We start from the raw sequence: 22,068 nt of genomic DNA on the forward strand, positions 1-22,068 counted from the left end.
AAGATACATTTTTCGTGAAAATTAGGAATTGACTGACAAATAAAATATATATTTACATAATTAACTTTTCATGAAGGAGAATTCGACTTATTTGTATGTTCATCATAAATTTCCGGACAAACTTTATCAGGATTTATATTGTTATTAGATCTAGAACATGAATCACTATTATCAGTCGTGTAAGTAATTTCAGGCGTATGTCTTTCATGGTATGTAACAGGACTTGGATTGTTTGTTGCATATCTTGATATATTTGCATTATTTGCCTCTTCGATATAAATTTCTGTTGGTAGTATTGAAACATACTCTGTTCCAACCGGACTCGTATACTGTCCACCATAAGTGGAGTAGTCCTGCCCGTAATAATTAGTTGCATACGATAGATTAGTAAAATTTGAAATAGGATTATTTGTTTGATATAAAGTTTGATGACTTGCTGGACTTGGTGAATTAGGGGGAGATTTATTACTTTGTGATGTAGGTGATAGATTTTGATGACAAGTTGTTTGTTGCGGCCAACAATTTAATGTTGAATTGATAATTGGAGTAGGTGCTTGTGGTTGAATACCCGTAGACCAACTTCCTGGATAACTTGTATATGTTCCACTATTTGGTGAGTATAACGTACTTGCTGCGGGTGTTTGTTGTACTTGTAAAGGATCCGATGAATTATAAACTAACAAAAAATACAAACTTTAGTAACTAATTCAAATAAAACTGTTCTTGTAGTAAAGTTACAAACCATGTGATGGTGGAGGTGAGACAGACGTTGACTTAGGGCGTTGACTAACAGATGGATAAGGTGACGCTCGATTACTTCGTAAATTACTGCTGGATGGATATCGTTCACATGAATTGATTGTTGTGACAGGATTAGTTACAGTTGAGTACATTGATTGATGTGGTAAAAACCATGAACTATCTGGAATTGTAAATTTTTGATGCATCTATTAATTTTTTTTTTGGTATCCTAATATTCTATTATCTATTAATAACTTTTATAATTATTTTTCAAAATTTCTTGTTTTAAAGCCACGTTAAAGATTCGTTATGACAGACCTAAAATAAGATATATTACAGATTCAGAAAAAACACCTTTCGATCTGGAAAAATTAATAGTCTGCCGAATTTTCCTTAATACGTTTTAACTGAAATTAAACTACCAACCCTTTTTCAGCTAATCAAATCGACCTGTGACAAAGCCGTAAGATGTAGGTTTTTAACTTTTTAACTTAGAACGAGTAATTGCGATGAACGATAAAATAGAAAAGTTCGTAGGTAATTCAATAAACGATAATTTCCCCGCATCCAAAAATGTACCAAAAATCGAACAGAACAATTTAAAAAAAATGATTTAGAATGAGTCGAATCTAGAATCTATTGAGATAAGTACAAAATGGAGGATTTTGGTTATAAGAACTAGATCAACTGATCGTAAATTATGGTTTGCTTTATCAAATTATATAAAAATATTATTTTCTACGACTTTAATTATGTTTTTCCATTTTACTTATATCGACTAAATTTCAATTTTCTAATTTTACTAGTACTAACTGAGAAATTCAAAACTTTCGTTTGTATACCCCAATTAGGCTACAAGTGTAATTGAATCCATTCCTCATAGAAGTTGTTCATCAGTTAAAGTTTAAATTGATTTCACAATTTTTTCGAAAAATTGAAAATACTTAAAAGTTTTTATTCGATTTCCGTAGTGATTGTACAATGAAAAAGTGTTGCATAAAAACTTCGTACCAAAAAACCGACCACTCAGAGGGCGGCCCTAACCCCCTTGTTTGGGGGTTAAGAAAATCAATTTTTTACAAATTACATAAAAACTATGCACTAAATAAAAAAAAAAAAGAGTTCAAATAAAAGATCTAGACTTCAGCTAGATTCATTGTGGCATTTTTTTTGTTTTTTGTTTTTTTTAACTTTCCAGGAGTTGAAAATCTGCAGGCAGCTTCAACTAGTGGCCTTGTGAAACATTTTCGAAATAGGGAAAAAAATTCTAGAAAACACTTTTGAAAATTTTCGAAAATCAAATAAATGGCGGCCGAAAGGCTGGCATAATTGTATTCGTTTTTTAAACTCTTCTAATTTATAAAAAAATAATGTTGATATTCAGAGTTCACTTTCTAAACAGAGTTCAACAATTAACTCAGTCAATTTTTTATTTTCACTTGTTCAATTTTTTTACCTATTATATTTTAATTATCCTAAAAAACCTTTTTTTTATATTATTTATAATATGTTTGCCCCCAAAAAAGGGGTTCAGATCGCCCCCTCACAGGTTGTTTTTTGGTACGAAGTGTTTGCAACCTAATAAACAATTAATTAATTAAAAGTTAATATATTTACATACATTGACTGTATTGACTGGTTTGATGATGATGCTGTGACGAATTATGAACCGTTGTTCCAATTGTTACTGGAATACCAGTTGAAGAATAGCCCGTGTGAACACCTCCAACATACTCATTAACTGCATTTCTACTTTGATTATAAATTGAATCAGGCCTTTCTTTAGCATCTAAAAATGCTTTAGCAAATGGGTTGTATTTAATTTTTAAACTTGTTACTTCTTCATTTTGATATGCAGTAACAGCAATAAATTGTGTTTCGGGAAATGGAAATGTCATCACTCGACGATTTTCTGAACCAACTTTAACTATATGTACACGTGGTTCATATTTATGTAATGAATTTAACATAATTTGTCCATTTCCATTGCATTTGTTCGTTAATTTTACTTTTGCAAACGATATACTTTCCTTCATCCAATGTGCTCCAAAATTTGGTGATTCTGGATGAATGTATATAGGATTTGGTGGTGCTACTTCTGCTTTTCCACCTTAAAAAAATAATTCAAAATTATTATAACAGTTAAGAACAATTTTCAATTGATTGCAGCAAGGAATACATAAAATATCCAATCTTAGGAAGTTCTAAATAGCAGCTCCGATTTTGATTTTTTTTGTTTTAAATGTTTCTTTTTATATGGAAATATTTATGACTTTTATATCGTTATTATTATTATATTATTATTAATTTTAGTTTTAATACAATGTTTGTATTAATATAATAAAAAATACGAGTTGAGACATAGTTATTGAAATGAACACCACGGTACTAAATAAAACATTTCGAGTATCGTGGTATTTATTTCAATAACTAATATATAACTCTATAATTATCTATTTTTCTAGGTATATCTTTAAAATTATTTATTAACTAGCTTTTACGCACGGCCCCGCTCGCGTTTTTGTCCGTGAATAACTGGCAAGATCTTTAAAAAGTGATTAATATGAAATTTTTTTTTAAATTGCCTTAAAGGTGATATAAAAAGGCCATAGGTAAATTGTATCTTTTATGTTTTATGAAATGTCAAATAATTAATCAGTTTTCAATTTTTTTTTAAATGTAAAAAGTATGTCTGATAACTTTGGTTGGCTGATGTCCGTAAGTTGTATCCTTCACCCTGATTTATAAACTGTCAAAAAATTAAATTTAATTAAAAAAAAAATTTTTTTTTAAATATATTTTTATAAATTATAGTTTATGTGTTCTTCTGATGTTTGAGCTATATTATTGTACAATTTCATTTAAATCCATTCGCCAGTTTTTGCGTGAAAGCATAACAAACAAACAAACACAAACATCCTTACTTTCACATTTATAATATATAGGGATTACCTGGAATCCATTCTCCATTAACATATTTCCAACGATGTGGATCAATTTGTTCAAATTCTAATAGTACTGTGTACATAGCTGTTGGATCTAATCCTGTGGCCGATACTTTCACAACAGGGAACATCCGCCTAAAACAAACATAAAAAAATTATAAATAATTTTTTTTTAAAAATAACTGTTATTTAAATAATTCTATTTTAACAAATAGAGACATAATAAAGAGTTGTAACGTTTTCGTGACTTATTGTTATTAATAAAACATGGGTATTAATGATTTTATTGAATTTAACGGCGTGTATGATCAGTTCAGATTTCTGAGGTATCTACATGTGTTACAATATATCTAAAAGAATGTTAAATATTAGAAAAAGTAATCAATCATTATTAACCGATTTCGAAAAAGCAACAGCACGAGAAATACTTATTGACATCATAACAATACAAAAAGTTTATATGAACGTAAACAGTCTCCTGCGTAGCTATGTAAAGTAAATATTTCGCATCATTCCGGATTTATGCCGAATCCCTTGGGTTTTTGAAAAATGGGTTAAATAAAACTTTTTGGCTCGTGGAGTCCCTATGCTATAAATCAACTGCGATGATCTATTTTCGGTTCAACTAATCTTCAATTATCGTGGAACTTTTTTTGATCCAGCAAATGTTTAATGTGTGTAGGTGAAAAGAATTAAGTCACTTTTGTACAAATGCCAGAAACGATAAATTAATCAGTCGACATGCTAATGCGTTGATAGGAAAGTTTCGATTGCTACAAGGTTTCGGTTGTACATGTTTTCCATTTCCATTCTTTGGCTACAAGCTTCTGAAATGTAGGCTTCAGTTTCTTCTAAAGATTTTCCGCTTGAGAGTTATACTTCTCAAAATTATCTTAAGTGTCCCCCTAAATATAATTTTTTTGTAATACGCAAAGCCTAATTGTTACGGCACTTCGCTAACTTACAGTGTCTAATGGGAAAGGGGAGCCATGACCTGCCGCAATTGAGTTCCTACTACTATAGATACCTCTTGATTGATTGCTAATAAATATTACTTTAAAATTGGTTGCATTTTTTTGTAAAAAATTTTTAGTTTTTGCTAATAAGTGTAATTGAAAAAGTACGACCTTAAATTGAAAGATTGTATTAAATTAATTGATAATGCTTGTTTAATTGTAATGTAGGTAATAAAAATTATTCCTTTTGTTCAAATTATTTTTACAACGATATAAATTTTTAATGACAGTTTTGAATCATTTTTTTATGAGGTGTCGATAATTTAATATTGATCCTATACAACCTTTGACATTATGCTTGTAAAAATATAAAAATCTTATGATTACATTTTTTTTTTTTTTCAAAATCTTTAAATTTTTATTATCATTTTTAAAAATACTTGATAGTATAAGGAGGAACATTTAAAAGTTTCATAGGTCACTAACGCCCCCCAACCTCCCAGCCAAGTTGTCGATTTCACCATCGACACATTCGCAAGTTCCCGGGTAAAAAAAATTATATATAATATCATATATAATTATATATAGAAAATGGCCTTATATAATTATATATGAATCATATAAAGTTATATATAATTATATATAATTTAAAAAAAAAAAAATAAATTTAAAAAAATTTCTCCCCGGCGGGGAATCAAACCCTGGTCTCCCACGTGACAAGCGGGTATTTTAACCACTATACTACATAAGACTTTATTTGAGAACAAAAATAATAAAATAAGTATTAACGTATTATCAATACTTTTCAAATATTTGAAATTTTTTAATCGATTTGAATAACAAAATAAGAATTGTTTAATATTTATCAACATTTTGATTAGGAATTTAATTTTGTTTATAAATAAATGCAAATTATGAAGTATTTTTTAGAAATTAAATATAAAATAATAGATTTTTGAAGTGCAACAACTATTTAAATCTTAAAACTATTTCAAATTATTAGAGTCTTATTCTTAAAGTACTAATATTATTATTATTTTGTTATATTATTAAAATATCTTCTTCTTAGTATATAAAAGAAAGCCGAGTTATTTACACACCGTTTAAAACTCAAGAACGGCTGGACCGATTTTAATGATTTCTGAACTATTAAAACAACAACCCCCTCGGGTAAAAAAAATTATATATAATCATATATAATTATATAAAATTATATATAGTTACATATAATTATATATAAATTGCATATAATTAGATATACTCATATATAATTATATATAGACGCTCGAGAAATTAATGTATCGGTATATCTAATTATATATAACTATATATAGTTATATATACTCTTATATATGAGTATATATAACTATATATAGTTATATATAATTATATATAAACTATATATAATTTTATATAATTATATATGATTATTTATAATTTTTTTACCCGGGTTATCAACTTTAATATTTTCAATGTGCCTCAAATATCTATTCAAAAAAGCCACTCATCTCTTAGACTATTAGGAAAAAGGAAAAAAGATATTCTATATTCTTAAATTGTTATATAGGTGAACAATGTTTTTTTTGAATTTTATCTTGTCGAAAATTTTATATATGCTTTAGTCAGTTTAGAAAAAATATTTTAATTCATTTTTAGTAGAGAATTTATATTTTAGATATACGTATTTTAGTTTATACAAAATAGGTACAAACTTCACTTTTTATGGCGCAAAGGTGGTGTGTCTGTTCGCACTTGATGGATTTAAAAAAAAATTAAATATCTTTGTCACACTTTTGAAGGAATACAATAATATTAATATAATACATTCAGATTTTATTATGCGCACGAGTATTCAAATCTATAAAAGTAAGATTACAAAAAAAACCGCTACATTACTATTATATGTACTTAGTTTTATTAAGATTGTATAATTAATCGACATTACAAGTTTATTTTTTAAAGGTATGTTATATGTACTTACATTCATCATATAAGCACCAACTTAACATTTGTGTTAAAATACTTACAATATATCCTCTATTAGTTAAGTCTTTGTCTATATACAATTTTCTTTAATATCCTCTGCTCTTTGCACAAAAATATAGTGAAATCACAGTTTAAAACTCTACCCCCACAGTGATGAGTGGGATGGAAGTGTTTGGGATATTTGAGTCAGTTTTCCGTAACCATAAACGATCTGATTTTAGTGGGTCTTCCATCCCCCTTGCTTCAAAGTTATGACAGATTAAAATTTTTTAAATTATATACTAATATCATTATTCTAACGCGAGCTATCAACAAAAGCAAAATTGTAAGAGATCAACGAGTGTAAGACGAGCTCGGTTAAACCCGCCGTTTTCTTACTACTCAACGAATACATTAATTAAATTCATGAAATAACTTTTAACCAATGTAAATATTTTAGAGTTTCTACCTAGAGAAATTGTTTAAATTAAAAGTAAAAAATTACATTTGCTACCAATTTTGCTGTATTAATACAATCATCTAGGATTATCACCTTCGAAAAAATAAAACAACGAAAACTTTGTGGAAACGTATACTATTTGATGAGTAGTAAAAAGTATTTGTTTTTAAATTTAAAAGTCATGTTCTTAAATCAATAACATTTAATAGACAGTTTTTAGTAATTGGTAGCCATTTGTTTTTGATGATTAGAAGTAAATTTTTCTTCTAACAAGCTATAAAAAAATTTTAACCCAGTTATATTCATAATGGTACAATGAAACTTAATATTTATATAAAAGAAATAAATAATAATTTAAAATAAAACTAAAAAACACGCTTTTGTAATTAGCTGAACTAAAAGGTAGAAAATAATTTCTTTGAATTTAAAAAAATCATTTTATCGCAAAAATGCGCAGGGTGCTAAATTTCTAAATTTTTTAACAGATATTGGTAAAAGTAAAGTCATTATAAAATATTTTACAAAGCACCCCACGCTTTTTTACGATAAAATGATTTTTTTGAATTTAAATAAAATGTGTTTTTTTTAATTTTTTTAAACTATTATTTATTTATTTATTTTTTTAAAAATTTTATTTAAAGTCGCTTTTAACATACCTATTTATTTTGTTTTTTAGTTTTTTAGCCAATTATTTATTTATCAAAAATTCAGTATAAATATGGTGGGAGCACAAATAAATATACATATTTTCAGATATGGAAATTGTTATTCCTAAAATTCCTGATCAAGATAATCAAATAAACTTATTAAATTATTGTATTGTCATCGGTCCTTGATAAGTATGATAAATTTTGAATTAATCCGTCGTTTTCAAGGAGGTCAAAACATTTTCAAAGTTTCCGTTACATACTTAAACATACGTATGAAGCTAATAAAAGCGTGTTAAAACAGTGCTGCATTTTTGAAATTTTCCTCAGTTTTTTATTACATTTTTTTCTGAGCTTCGGTATTTTCGGAGGTATTTGGAATCGAAGATTGCAAACTGATTTAAATGACTATGCTATATTATAATAAGTAGTTTAAAATCACTTCTGCTAATTTGAACGCTAGTTTTAAATTGTAAATTGTTGTCCTGTCATAACTCTCTTATACAGGCTGTTCTTTTATTGAATGCAGACCTCTGCACTATCTAAATAAGCTGAGAAAAAAAGAAAGAAAAGCTCTTGACCAAATTTCGATCTGAGGCTTAATTTGGAAGATATGGGTATGGAAATGATAGTCAGTAGGTGTCACGTAAAAATATGGAAGATACTTAAAAATTATAAATTGATTTAATTGGTTTAATTTTTTTTTTGTTATTTATTTATCAAAATATCTCACTTTTTTCGCTTATTATTATATTATTCTCAAAACAAAAATATTTTAAATTAAACTCCGCCTTCATATAAAAGGAGCCAGATGTATTTGCTTTTGCAAAATGTTTGGACTTCATTTTGTCAATTGTATCTTATATAGAAAATTTTATAGATTTATGTTTCTGATGTTACCAGAAACCTTTTTACTCCAATTATTTTATTTCCCCTCCCCTTCCACAAGGTTATTGACAGTTTAGCCGAAAGAAATTTTGGCGAATAAAAAATTTCTATGTTTTTCATTCAATTGTAAGTAGGTTCTGATCCGATTCTAAAAATAAATATTAGTGACATGTAGAAAGAAGCCACTCTCTATTTTCTCCGTTAAATATCGGTCACCCAGTAAGTATGGTACAGCATACAAGTAGGTAAATTTTACGACCAATAAAGAGACATCATAGTATTACCAAAAAATGTTTGTTTATTTGCATATTCATGTACACGGTGAATTTTTCAACAGGTTACTTCCTGTAGAGAGATAAATGTCAGATGTCATTTTGAATGTAGTGATGAGACACTCTCTAAGTACATACAAAACATCTTTATTACACTTATGATTATAATATGATAGCATAGCTAATAAAGATTTTATCCATAGTTTTATAATTCACAAATTTTAGGAATTTACTTTCATGGGTATTTAAAAATAAAATGGAAGAAATTTTTGATTCTTTATGGTATTTAGTGAATTTTTAGAAAGAAAATTGATTACATCAACTGATCTTCTGAATAAATGTATTTTGAATGTAAATTTTCATCTGGTCTTCCATGTTGAATATTATATTTTTATTTTTATCCCTTGCAAAGAGAAAATATCATAAGTATAAGTAGGTCTACAAGAAAAATTGAATAAATTTTACGAATAATGAATCTAATTTCGCCTTAAATTGAATAATTTAAGGCGAAATTAGATTCATTTTCCTATTTTGAATAAATTTTATTTTCCCAAAAATAGCAAAAAATTCAAATGCTAGTAGTTTTGTTATGTCCTTTATTTTGATATCCTAGTCGATAGGTTTGGTTAGAATTTTTTTACTAATGTATTACTATTTCACGCCAAAAATCCGCCATTTTATCTCTTTTTTTCAATCATCTATCTTAAGACACTTGGGTTTTTAAAACGAATATAACGATATCGTAAATGTCGAAATTCATCGAATCGTTTGGAAGATACGAGATACCAAATAAAGAAATTTGCAAACAAAATATATGCATACCTACATATAACACGCGCGATAACATAACCACTCCTTGACAGTCGGGTAATTACGCAAAAATTAGAAATAAAATTCAATTCTATTTTCTACTGACGCTTTTTTTCACATGAATTTCGTCGATAATTCTCTATTTTCGAGGAAAATCTTATGAAAAATATAAAATATATTCTGATCTCTAGGAAATTTTATGCTTGACAACTTTGGAATGAGCAATTTTTTCAGTAAAATGCATAGTCAAAATAATGTTTTTATATTTCTTTCTTTTTTGAAAGGAAAACCATTTTCTGTGCATATGAACATTTTTATTCTAAAGGTAAAAAGGTAAAATATCAGTGATATTTCAGCTAATTTCAGTGGAGCAGTAAGTTTTTTTCAAAAAGTGTTACTTAAATAAATAAATTTTAATCTTAAGTTTCAATATTTTAGATTTGCTGCAATTTTTGAAAAAATTAACTTTAACAATTTTAATTTTAATTAATTTCAGATCTAGATCTGTGACGAATATGATTATTATATATTTAAAATACGGCATCAAAAAATCTCAAAATCATCGAATCGTTTTCGCTCACACAAATCCAATTGAAATATTTTAACTACAAATAGGGTTAGTAATTTTGTATACTAGCCTATACTTTATCCTGTTTACTTTATAAACATATCCTATAAATATTTCCTCTGTATAGTATATCCTCTGAAAATTGTACAGACGTAAAACACGGAAATAATGATTCATCAACATCGATTCTTTTAAACAGATATTTAAAAAAAACATTCCTTAAATAATTTCTAAAGCCAGGTGGTTTGTTTATATATTACAAACACTTTTAAACAAGAAAATGATTTATTTTATGAAACAACTAAACGCATTGTTTGTCAATACGAATATTGAAAAAAATAAAAATAAAAGTACGTTAACTACTCGTGAGAAATACTTTCAAGATAAATGCAATATATTTTATTTAAAAATATTTGCGTTAAATAATATATTTTTCGCTGCGATTGAGTGTTAATGTGGATAGATTTTTGTGGGAATTTACAAATTTTGCTTAACTGACCTTTGCATAACTCAAAACATTTTGTTTTACAGAAATATTATCATTATTATTGTATATATTTGATGTATATACAGGGTGATTCAATTTTCAATGTTTTTTTATGTTAAAGGAGATCGGATACCAAAGTCCATTTGTCAAATAATACAATGCAACCTTAATCAAAGTACCTTTTACAAATTTTTCGTAATCCCCTTGAATTGTCCATAAGAGTCAATGTAAAATATCCCTTTACATGGCTAACATTTTTGCGAACAATCTCTTTATGAAGAATTGTCAACTATTAAAAAAAAAGTGTAAATTTTTCTAATAAACGAATTTTATTAACCCAAAACCTTTATATAACGTTCACACCAATATATGATCCTTAATCCCATAGTATGTGATTTATGTCGCGACAGGCTCCGACACGTCTTTTTCGTAAAACAATCATTGCTGTTCGATGGAAAGTTATGCAAACACTGCTTGTCATTATTGTTAAAGATTTAAGTTGCAATGGCTCAGAAACGTAAAAGGCGTTTCTTATCAGTCGCAGAAAAGCGAAACATCATTAATTCCTTCTTTATAACAAATTTTAGACCAACCTAACATTAATATAATAAACCTCAGTTTTAAAGAATTTCTTGATATAACGAATATTTACTTGTTCTCTTCCAATTTGTTATATCGAAGGCACTGTATTAAAGTTGTCCTCCTCTAACAATTATATTATAACTAGCTGTGAACTACCCGCTTTGCTGGGCAACATTCCCACTTTCACCCCTCCCCCCATATTCCATATCCTTTTCTAGGTTACTATCTATCACCTAACTAAATTTCATCAAAATCCGTTCAGCCGTTTAGGGGTGAAAGAGTAAGAGACAGACAGACAGACAGACAGACAGAGTTGCTTTCGCATTTATAATATTAGTATGGATTTTGTTAATATGGCATGGTTTCAAAAATTAAAAAGTTTAAAAAAAAAAATATTCTGATAAAAAATTTTTTAGGTTCTGATCACATATGTTTATATTTTTATTAATTTAATAAAGAGTATTATTTTCCGCGCATTTATGGATTTTTGTTGGTCAAAGCGTCTGCATACTAAAGAAACTGCTTACTTTTGGTCTGCCAAATAATATAGCGTCGTGTATCATAGCTTAGAAAGAACGTCCAGAGCGCTGAATGAAATGCGTGAAGTGGCGTGAGTTAACTTTCGAATGTTGCGAATAGCGTCTCGGCCATAGAAAATGTCTACTGAGCGTTTCGTTCTTTCAACTCACAGCTATTTTTCTTTTATACTCGGTCTCTCTTAACTTTACTAATTTAACTTTACAGGCTATCATAGAAATTTTTTTGAAAGGAATCCATGTCCGATGTTTGTCAATATATTATTGAATCTCCCTGTTATACAGTTGATTTGTCATTTGCTAAGTGTCATGGGAAAGACGCAAATGATTTATGGTGGTAACAATTTTGATATTTGTGAGAAAAATTTCCACTGTTTTAGTGTATTAGAAGAAGTATATTTAGATATACTATTTAGAAATAGGGGAAGGTGTAGTACCTACCTAGAATCAAAGTTTACATGTGTTTTTTTTTAAATTGAACTGTTTTTGAACTAGAGGGCGCAGAAGATGGAACGCTCAGCTTAACGTACTTCAGTGTTGGGTCAATATTTATAAATTTAAGGTTTTAAATAAATATTTAAGTAGTATTTAATGAATAATTAAGGAAAAACCGCATAATAGACTAGGATTCACGATTCAGTCTATCTATTATACGTTTTTTTTTTTTTTTTTTGCTATCTATCATATGTGACTTTTGAGACTACATTTGTACTATCAAATGAAGGTTTGTACAAAATTTTAGCATATTCCGTTAGATTTCGAGGGTGACCACTTTTTTTGATGATCACGTTTCAGTTACCCTCACATGGACTCACCATAGACTTATTTGACTAAATATTTGAATTTATGCAGAACTTATTTTGAGAAACTTCAACTATTTTCACCAAAGTTTAATAATTAACCTTTAAAAATTTAAAATTATAACACTATTTATTTGAAAATTTGAAATTTTGATCCGATTTCAAAAGCAAAACAAAAAATACTTGTTTCAAAAATGTTTCTCTAAAATTACGTTACAAAATAAAAATTAATGGCAATAAATAAAAAAACATTAAAAACAGGTAAAAACAAAAAATTTTGGAACAAGCATTTTTTAGAAGAGAAACGAAAATTATCGTATCATAATAAGCCACCAATAAGTACCATAACTTATGATTTTACTAAAAATTTTATGGGGCGAATTGATTCAAAACTGAAAATAATCACTCTATTACTCGGGTTTAGCCTACTCCAGAATATATCAACATCTAGACAATCCGACAATAGACTACGTGTTCATAACGTTGATTCGCGATGTAACTCGCGCCGCCATTAGAGTCCAATTCACATTTTACTGGTTTTTGAAATGTTCAATCACGAATTTTAAACTATAATAAATTTTTTGATTTAAAATACATACAAGCGTTTTTAATATCAGTAAAAGTAATGAATTGGAGCGACCCCATTTATAACAACAAGTATGTAAGAATTTAAAACAAATAATATTTGTATTAATTTGAACACACTACAGTAGTCCAATAATAATGATGAGTGACTATTTAACACCACAAAGTTAGGTCTATTGCCATTAAACACCTTTGTGTTAATACATTGATAATTAGGTAAAGACTTTAACATTAAATGCCTACCTATATCACTATAATATACTGTTTTAACTACATAAATCACATACTATATAGGTTGCCCTAACAAAACCATACCATTTCTTTCCACATACTCAGGGCTGGATGAATGCATGGACTCGACTGGCCGATTGTTTTGGGGACCCCAGCAATCAAATATTAAAAAAAAAAAAAACAATCAGCAAATGGCTGATGGAATAAGCGAGCATGCGAGCTTCAATCGTTGATGTCCAAAATTAGCTAACTCAGGGTGCTTATAATAAATACAAAGTAAAATTTACTGTAAAAATCAGATAGTAAAAATAATTTAAGAAATTTTAACATACATTGAAAGTTACGTTTAAATTATTTCAATATAATTTAAATAATTACTACATATTATAAAACAAAGTCGCTTTTTCTGTCCCTATGTCCCTATGTCCCTATGTACGCTTAAATCTTTGAAACTACGCAACGGATTTTGATACGGTTTTTTTTAATAGATAGAATGATTCAAGAGGAAGGTTTTTATGTATAATACATCCATATTATAGTAGAGTAAGGGGTTGAAATAGGGGTTGAAAGGGATATGCTTCAAAAACTAAAAAAGTTGTGCATCGATTAAGCTCAAATATTGACACGATATACAACCAGCTTCAAAGATCTATTGTTTTTATCCACTTTTAACCTTCGGAGGGTAGAAAGGTGTAGCGAGAAAGTGGGAAGGAATTATCGAATATTTACAAATATACCTAAGTGGGGTATCAAATAAAAGAGCATGACGTGTACATTACAAAACTGTTATCCAACGAAAGGAAATGTGGAGGGAAGGGTGCAAGTGGGGATGTTGCCCAGCAAAGCGGGTAGTTCATAGCTAGTTTTTCATATAACACGCGATGTTAACATTTTTTTTCTTTAAAAAAAGAATTTAATTTTGAATACATGGGGCCCCTATGCATTTCAGCCCAGGGCCTCTCAAATGTTTAATCCGTCCCTGCTGACATATTACACTCAAATTAGTTAAATTTCGGTATTTTTAGATGTTAAAGAAGCAAAAATACCTCGCATGTCCAGTTGAAACTTTTGATTTGTAGAAAAAATATTTTTATATGCGGAGGAACAATTTTTTTTCACCTTTTTCTACAATTTTTTACTCAAGAACAATAAAAAAATATATATAAACAATGTATCCAGTCAAAAACTATGCATTTAAGAGAACAAGTACCTGAGTGCAAGTTTCCAATGGATCTGTAGGTATTTATTGTAAATCTAGTTTTTTCCATTCTTTCGTATTTTTGCCACTATAACGCTCAAAATAAACGAACTCAAAATATAAATCTAAGATGGGCGATGTTAACAAAAAGAAAACGATGTCTTGAATAATTAATTATCGGTAAATATACTCTTTAGGCCCCATATTCTTTATTTTTCAAAAAATTTTAAACCCTGTAGTTTTCGTGATATGGGGGTTAGAAGGGATAGAGTTCAGGTCACTGTGCTCCCTGAAGTGTTTCGTAAAGCTATGAACAAAAACAAAATAGTGCCCTTGTTAAGTCGCCCGTTAAAATGTAGGGCCAATCAAAAAGTTTATATAATATGTTTTATTGTAGGTATAGCATTCAATCAAAGGTCTTGAAGAGTATATTCCAATAATACATAATATGTTATTTACAAAATAGCAAAATTTTAAGGACTAATAACAAAAGTTTTTATGTTATGTAACGTGTTTAATATTAAATGACAGGTCTTGATAAGTACATTCCAATATTACCTACATATATTATGGGAACAAATATAGAGTACCTACTCGTTTTATACGATGCAAAGTTATGAAACAAAAACAATAGTCATGATTATGTGCACAGTATTTGATGTTAATTCAACGCTCTTGAAAAGTGTATGTATATTCTAAATATGACATGTGTTATATACAAACAAGTGAAAACAAACAATTGACTGAGTTAATTGTTGAAATACCATGTATAATCAGTGTTGATTTCTTTATCACATTACATATACCAACATGTGACACATACATAACTGATAATCAAGTATAGTACATATTATAAAATGCCGCCCTAATTGTCGCCCTCACGGGTAAACAGTGATGTTTACGAAAAAATGTTTCAAACTAAAGTTGTTTAATTTTTGATAAGGAACATTTTTTACATTTAAACTTTTGTTCTATCTCTAACGGTTTACAAGATGGGTCCTACGGACCCATGACCCAATTGACCCATGTTGCTCATTTACGAACTTGACCTCACTTTTTACGTCCTAAGCACGCTGTAAAAATTTCAACTTGATATCTCTTTTCGTTTTTGAGTAATCGTGACCACAGACGGACGGACGGACGGACGGACGGACGGACGGACAGCCGGAAATGGATTAATTAGATGATTTTATGAACACCTATACCAATTTTTTTTTTGTAGCATCAATATTTTTAAGCGTTACAAACTTGGGACTAAACTTATAATACTATGTATATTTCATATATACATGGTATAAAAACAAAACAGCGCCATAAAAAGTTACTCCGAAAATACTAAGTTAAGGAACAAATGAATAGTTGATAAAACCAAACATGATATGTTCTTATGATACATACTAGCTGCAAATATCCGCTTCGCTGGGTTTGTTTTCTAATTATACAATTATTGTTTGACTAAAAAATTTATTGTTTACTCTGGGATTTTTAATTTTGTTCTTTATTGTACAAAAATGTTAACAAAATACTCTCTAGGCTGCTCCTTGACCCCGGCGCCCACGGCCATGGTTCCGCGATGAAAACTAAAGCTATAATTTTATACTCCGTATTATTGAGCTACTGTGGTTACAGAATCCTTATTTTTTATAATTGTGCGCACAGATTGATCTGATATAATGATTATGCGTAAGGGTTGATCCTAAATATTACAACTTGCAACTGTGCATAGATAAGTCTCACATTAGCATTTTCGAGAGGTAGCGATAAAAATTTTTTCAATTTGTAGATATATTGTCTTGAATTCAAAAAACCGCATCTTTCTAGCATGTAAATTAGTAAATGGGTGGTTTTTGGTGATGCTGTTTAAATTTTCAAGTCGGTGGTGATGAAAGAATTAAAGTTGATCGAATAACCTAATTAGTTTGAACAAATTCTCCACCAAATGCAAAAAATCCTATTCTTTAAATTTTTAAAAAAGTCCAGAATATTCTAGAAAGATTAAAATCATCTTTTAAAACATCTCAATATGTTTTAGAGGTTTTTAAATTATTCTTATAATTTCTAAAACTATCCAGAATATTCTAGACTCAATCATTATTACCTAATCTTAATTTTCAATCCATTTAAAACAGTTAAATATATTTTAGAACTTTCCAGATTGTTTTTTAAATTTTTAAAGGAGATCAGAATATTCTAGAATGATTGAAATCAATTTGACTTCATTTAAAACATCTCAATATGTTTTAGAGCTTTCTTAATCTACGCCAGTCAAATTCTACATTAAAATCGCAAAATGCGATGTAAATCTGCTTTTTTTATTATGTTATTTGGACCCCTTGGGGGAGTGTGAAACTATGTTTTCCAACCAAAAAAAAGGTTGTGTTTCATATATTCGGATTTTTTCCACTTTTTCATCTATTACGCAAGTAGCACAACTTTTTTTTCTAGCAAAAAGGTATTTTCACATCCCCCTAAGGAGTTCAAATAACATATCATAAAATCAGTTTTGCATCTCCTTCCGGTCGCCATTTGCACAAACTTTCGAATTTTTCGTATTCGAAGTATTTTCTAGAAAACTTTTTTTTTCAAAATTTTTTTATAAGATTCACTAGTTGAAACTACCAATAAATTTTCATCTCTCTTTCTTTTATTTTTGGCGCAAATAGACACCAAAGTTTTGCCCTAATTTGGCCTCTCACGAGGAAACAATGATGTTTACTAAAAATTGTATCAACCAAAAGTTGTTAATTTTCTATCTCTAACGGTTTAATAACATAAGCAAAACTCAAAATTTTAATATTTCTGAAAACCATGAAAATTTTTCAATCTCAAAAACTATTAGGCATAGGGAGGTGTGGGTTGGCTTTAATTGTTTCAAATTTAATATACTTTCGAAATGATGTACGGACCAATTTCAAAAGCTCATAGTTTTTGAATTAAACTGCAAAAACTGAAATTTTAACAATACAATTTTAACTACAATTTTATTTCGAGTATCGTGGTATTTATTTAATAACAATACAGTTGATAGCCCAGTTGCACTAGTTTCGATCGTTTTCTATCACTCTGTATTAATATTTTTTTATTAATCATGCTAATTAAATAAAAAACATCATCGTTCCGAACAACATTTATGTTACTTATTTATTAAAAGCATGTATTTATTTGTATTAAGTAAAACGTGCAACAAATGGAGGGAAAAATTGCATACGAAGTCATTGAAGCATGATGAAATTATAAAAATAAGAACTAAGAAAATTTCCATTAAAAAATAAATAAAACGATGTTGGAAATTTAATCCATTAACGTTGTTAACATTATTCATAAACTGTGTACAAATTAAAGTGGATCACTTTCAAATTTAAACAGTTCTATCTATAATATCAAAATGAATCGCTGAATGTGTTGCTAAGCGCAAATCTCGAGAGCAACTGAACCGATTTCTTTAATTCTTTTTTTATAATATTCTTTGAAGTACGAGAATGGTTCTTACGGAGAGAAAAATTTTAAAAATTGCCTGAAAAAGTCTAAAAACAACACTTTTCTATATGCCCATACAGCAGATTCGTAATAATAATTAAAAGTCAATTTGAACTTTTACACCATATCATAAAGTTTAAGTGTTAGTAGAGGGGTTCCGGGAAAGCAAAGAATTGAGTTACGTTAAGATCGTATAAACATTAATGTAAATATTTATACTACTGTAATATTACTCAAAAACAAATTGTCTATGGTAAAATGTCAATTGAAATGTAAACGTTTGGACTTTTAGGCGGTACGAAGCTAGCCGGGTCAGCTAGTTTGTTAAAACAAATTTCTAACAGAAAAATGATTAGATTTGTATCACCCTATTAGCTCAGTTGGTTAAGGCGTAATCAATCCCGTCCGCGGTATGCTTAGGGTAGCGAGTTCGATTCCCGCCGTCGCAACAAAATTAATTTAATTAATAGTTGTGATGGGCTGGTGTAGTGCATGGTATATGCATGAAGGAGGTGCACTCAGCCTCTGAAATTGAGGAGCTGTTAAATGAATTTATCAGCGAAAACGTGGTAAAACACATATCTGGTATGCACAATGGGCTCTATAGCTCAATAGATCACTTGTTAAAAAACTTTTACTTTTTAGATTTCGAAACTGTAGCCTAAAAATTTTGCCATCCGGTATCCTTTACTTCTTTTTGTGACGTTTTAAAAATTATCCCTTAATTGGTATTTCGAACCAAAAATCAAACCAAATTTTTTTTTGTCAAAAATGGAAAGATCATACTTCACATGTGTGTGTGTGTATCTGTCGGTCTGTCTTTGATAATTTTTTGTTTCATTTGAAAGGTAATTTAATGGAGAGTGTTCTTAGCTGTGTTTCAAGTGCGATTTTAGGGTTCCGTACCCGGAATATTGTCGGGGGTTTTTCAAATTTTGTAAATTTCAGTTGTTTCAAGATAATTTTAAATTTACACATAGTTTTAAAAGAAATTTTGAAAAGAGAAACGAAAACGCCCGACAAAAAAATGTTAAATATCGTTGTGGCGTTAATTGAATAGTATACAATAGTCAATTAATTAACATTATGACTTTACACGATCTTTTACGAAAATTTTTTTTGTTGGGTGCTTTCGTTTCTCTTTTGAAAAGTTCTTTTAAAACTGTCTGTAACTTAAGAATTATCGTGAAAAAATAAAAAATAAAAACATTTTTGTTATAAAACTTATATATAGGTAATCTTTCCATTTTTGTCAAAAAAAAAAAGAATTTTTTTTTTCAAAATCTCCATTCTTTGTGAACTTGGGAAATCACTATATTTATGTGATGTCGTGCGAAACTCAAAATATTTTATTTTAAAAATCAAGATTTACTCGTACAAGAATGCACAAATGCGTGTTTAAAAAATGAATTAAACGACAATTTTTCTGAATATTTCAACCGTTACGAAACGAACGAAAAATAGGAAGTAAAAGTTTTCTTCACAAGAATGAGCTATACTTTACGATCAAGATCCGTTTATATTCACGAAAATATATACGCCACCCTAAAGCCATCAGACCAAACATAAACCATGAATTCCTTACTAAAATCTAGGATTAGAAGTGCTAAACTTAGCGGATCCTAAAATCTAAAATTTAAAGACCTAATCACCGTTAACGAAGATCTTTAATTATCGTTTTTAATTTAAAGCATTTCTCGACTAATATTAGGAAAGTTTGAATTTTTAAATAAGCAAAGTTTTAGGAAATAAAGATTACCTTAATTTATCATCAAGGAAGTTTTTCTAATTAAATTTTTATTATTAATTAAATGAATTTTAGATAAACTTACAGCTTAAGTTCTAGAATACAAAGTTTTGAATTTTTGAACGTAAATTTCGCTGTAAATAAAAAAATTACCGAAAAATAAACGTTCGAAAAAGTTCCTAAAATATACATAACATAACCCTAGAAATTCTTAAAATTTAAAACGACAACGAAGTATCAATCGTTAACGGCGTACCGGTTTACTTCACGGACCTCAGTTTCCAATTACAATTTGCATGCGACAAGTATTTTTGCACACTCAATGGGTAATTATTCCGCACAAATACCTAGTCCTGAATTTATAAAAACATAATTTGTGACGCTTTCGCAGGTTGCCTTTAATACACTCAAGGATTCTAACTCTGGTCTCGTTTGCACTAAAGGACATACTTACACAACGTACTATTTTGTTAAGTTTCGTTTTTAGGGACAAATAATTTCTACAATACAAACTAAAATGTTATATTTTACCTTCCATTTTTTGTAACAATCATTTCATTTGTAAAACATTGAAAACGACACCACAGATCTCGGTCGTCCAAAGTTATACTAATATCACGTTCCGTAGAATCACCTTTCAATTTACTTGCATTCGATGTTATTTCAGATTCGACGGCAGATAATATATGTTGAGCCATTGTTTGATCACTGCAACAAAAAATTAAATGTGTAATAATAACAGTGTCTGGAATTATAGATAAATCGACTATTTTGAGAAAAAATCCTCCCAAAAAATATATCAAAGACTATAATCAAACAATTTCGGGCTGAATATAAAGAGTAACTACGATCCGTTTCTATTTAGGAAGACGAAACCTGGAGAAAAAAGAATATTGAGCCACGAGCCTTTGTTTGCCCACTATCGTTAATAAATCGAACCTTTGCCTATGCCTAGGGCAAAGCAAATAAAGCAAGGCTTTCCCAGCAGTTCTACATGGTTGGTTCAGCGTGTACCGATCTTTGATATGCCAGCTCACGCTCTGGTCAAGGTTAATGATTAAAAGCGGTTATTTCCAATGTGCTTGCTTAACATTGGAAATAACTCTTGTTCAATCCTCAGTAGTTGTAAACCCGTAATTATAAGGTACAAACCTGTATAAATCTTAGAAATTATGAACGAACACACGTGTCAAGGTAAAAAGCAACCATTATTATGCCATAAAGAACATCCATAAATCACGTGGGCCGGTAAAGAGGGGGGGAGTTAGTTCAAAAGCTACGCTGAGCTATGTCACAGGAGGATGGCCAGTGTTTCAGAAAATACAAATTGCCTTCTTTACTTGACATTAAGAAAAACAACCTTATATCCGGGGAGGAGGTCATAGTAAAGGCCACGGTAGGCTACATAGAAGTAGGAAGTGGTTCCAAAGAAATTAAAATTAAGCCCCGTAGTTTGAAACGGTGTTATCATGCGATACAAGATTGGGTCAGTCTTGTCTTCTAAGTTTAGTCAAATGTTCAACAATTTCCAGCCATTGATCAAAAATATCGTAAAACAAAGGAAATAATAGTTTAAAAAACTAAAAAACACTCTTTTGTAACTAGCCGAACTAAAAAGTAGAACATAATTTCTACAAGTTAAAACAAAGAACGATTAATTAAGAAAACAAATTATTTTATCGTTAAAAAAGTGGGGACTCTGCTCTACTCTACTTTTTAGTTCAGCTAGTGACAAATCCAATCCACAGTCACTTTTTTGACACAATTTTCAATATAATTCAATTCCTAATAAAAATGCAAATGGACATATGTATTAATAAAAAAATGCAATAAAATGATAACTTTACAACATGTCAATTGTATTTTTTTTAAACATGTAGCATGCACATCTTTGGCAACTTTATTACTAACATAGCCCACCACCACTTTTTTTAAGTTCTGGAATCACTTAAATATGACAAGTTTTCAAAATTTGTATTGCCAAAAAATGAGTAATTATTTTACTCAAAGCGGTAAAAAAAAATTAATTTAGAGAATGTAGTTATAAGTATTTCCTCTAGTATCATTGATATATTTAAAACAAGATTTATTACAAACAAATGGCGAATTCCATTGTAGTTGAACATAGAGATAATACCATAGAACTACAGAGTGTTCTGCTATTGCTAGCATA

General features: G+C 28.9%; 1 protein-coding gene across 1 annotated transcript; it reads right to left on the reverse strand.

Moving 5' to 3' along the window:
• Window positions 1–68: 68 nt before the first annotated feature.
• Window positions 69–20,593, reverse strand: LOC123290840 (T-box transcription factor T-A-like). The gene is made up of 5 exons (XM_044871184.1): window positions 20,427–20,593; window positions 3,694–3,821; window positions 2,363–2,851; window positions 743–922; window positions 69–676 (listed from the first exon to the last, which is right to left on the reverse strand). The coding sequence occupies exons 1-5, from the start codon at window positions 20,591–20,593 to the stop codon at window positions 69–71; spliced, it is 1,572 nt and encodes a 523-aa protein (XP_044727119.1).
• Window positions 20,594–22,068: the final 1,475 nt, after the last annotated feature.

Source organism: Chrysoperla carnea, chromosome 1 (genome assembly GCF_905475395.1).
Source record: "Chrysoperla carnea chromosome 1, inChrCarn1.1, whole genome shotgun sequence".
Classification (NCBI taxonomy): Eukaryota; Metazoa; Arthropoda; class Insecta; order Neuroptera; family Chrysopidae; genus Chrysoperla; species Chrysoperla carnea.

What these genes read in the sequence shown, in the direction of transcription:
- LOC123290840 (XM_044871184.1), bottom strand. Translation starts at nt 20,593, where the DNA reads ATGGCTCAACATATATTATCTGCCGTCGAATCTGAAATAACATCGAAT. An exon ending in TAATGGAGAATGGATTCCAG is followed by an intron (nt 2,852 to 3,693) that starts GTAATCCCTATA and finishes TATTTTTTTAAG; the next exon opens with GTGGAAAAGCAGAAGTAGCA. An exon ending in AACCAGTCAATACAGTCAAT is followed by an intron (nt 923 to 2,362) that starts GTATGTAAATAT and finishes TTACAATTCCAG; the next exon opens with ATAGTTCATGGTTTTTACCA.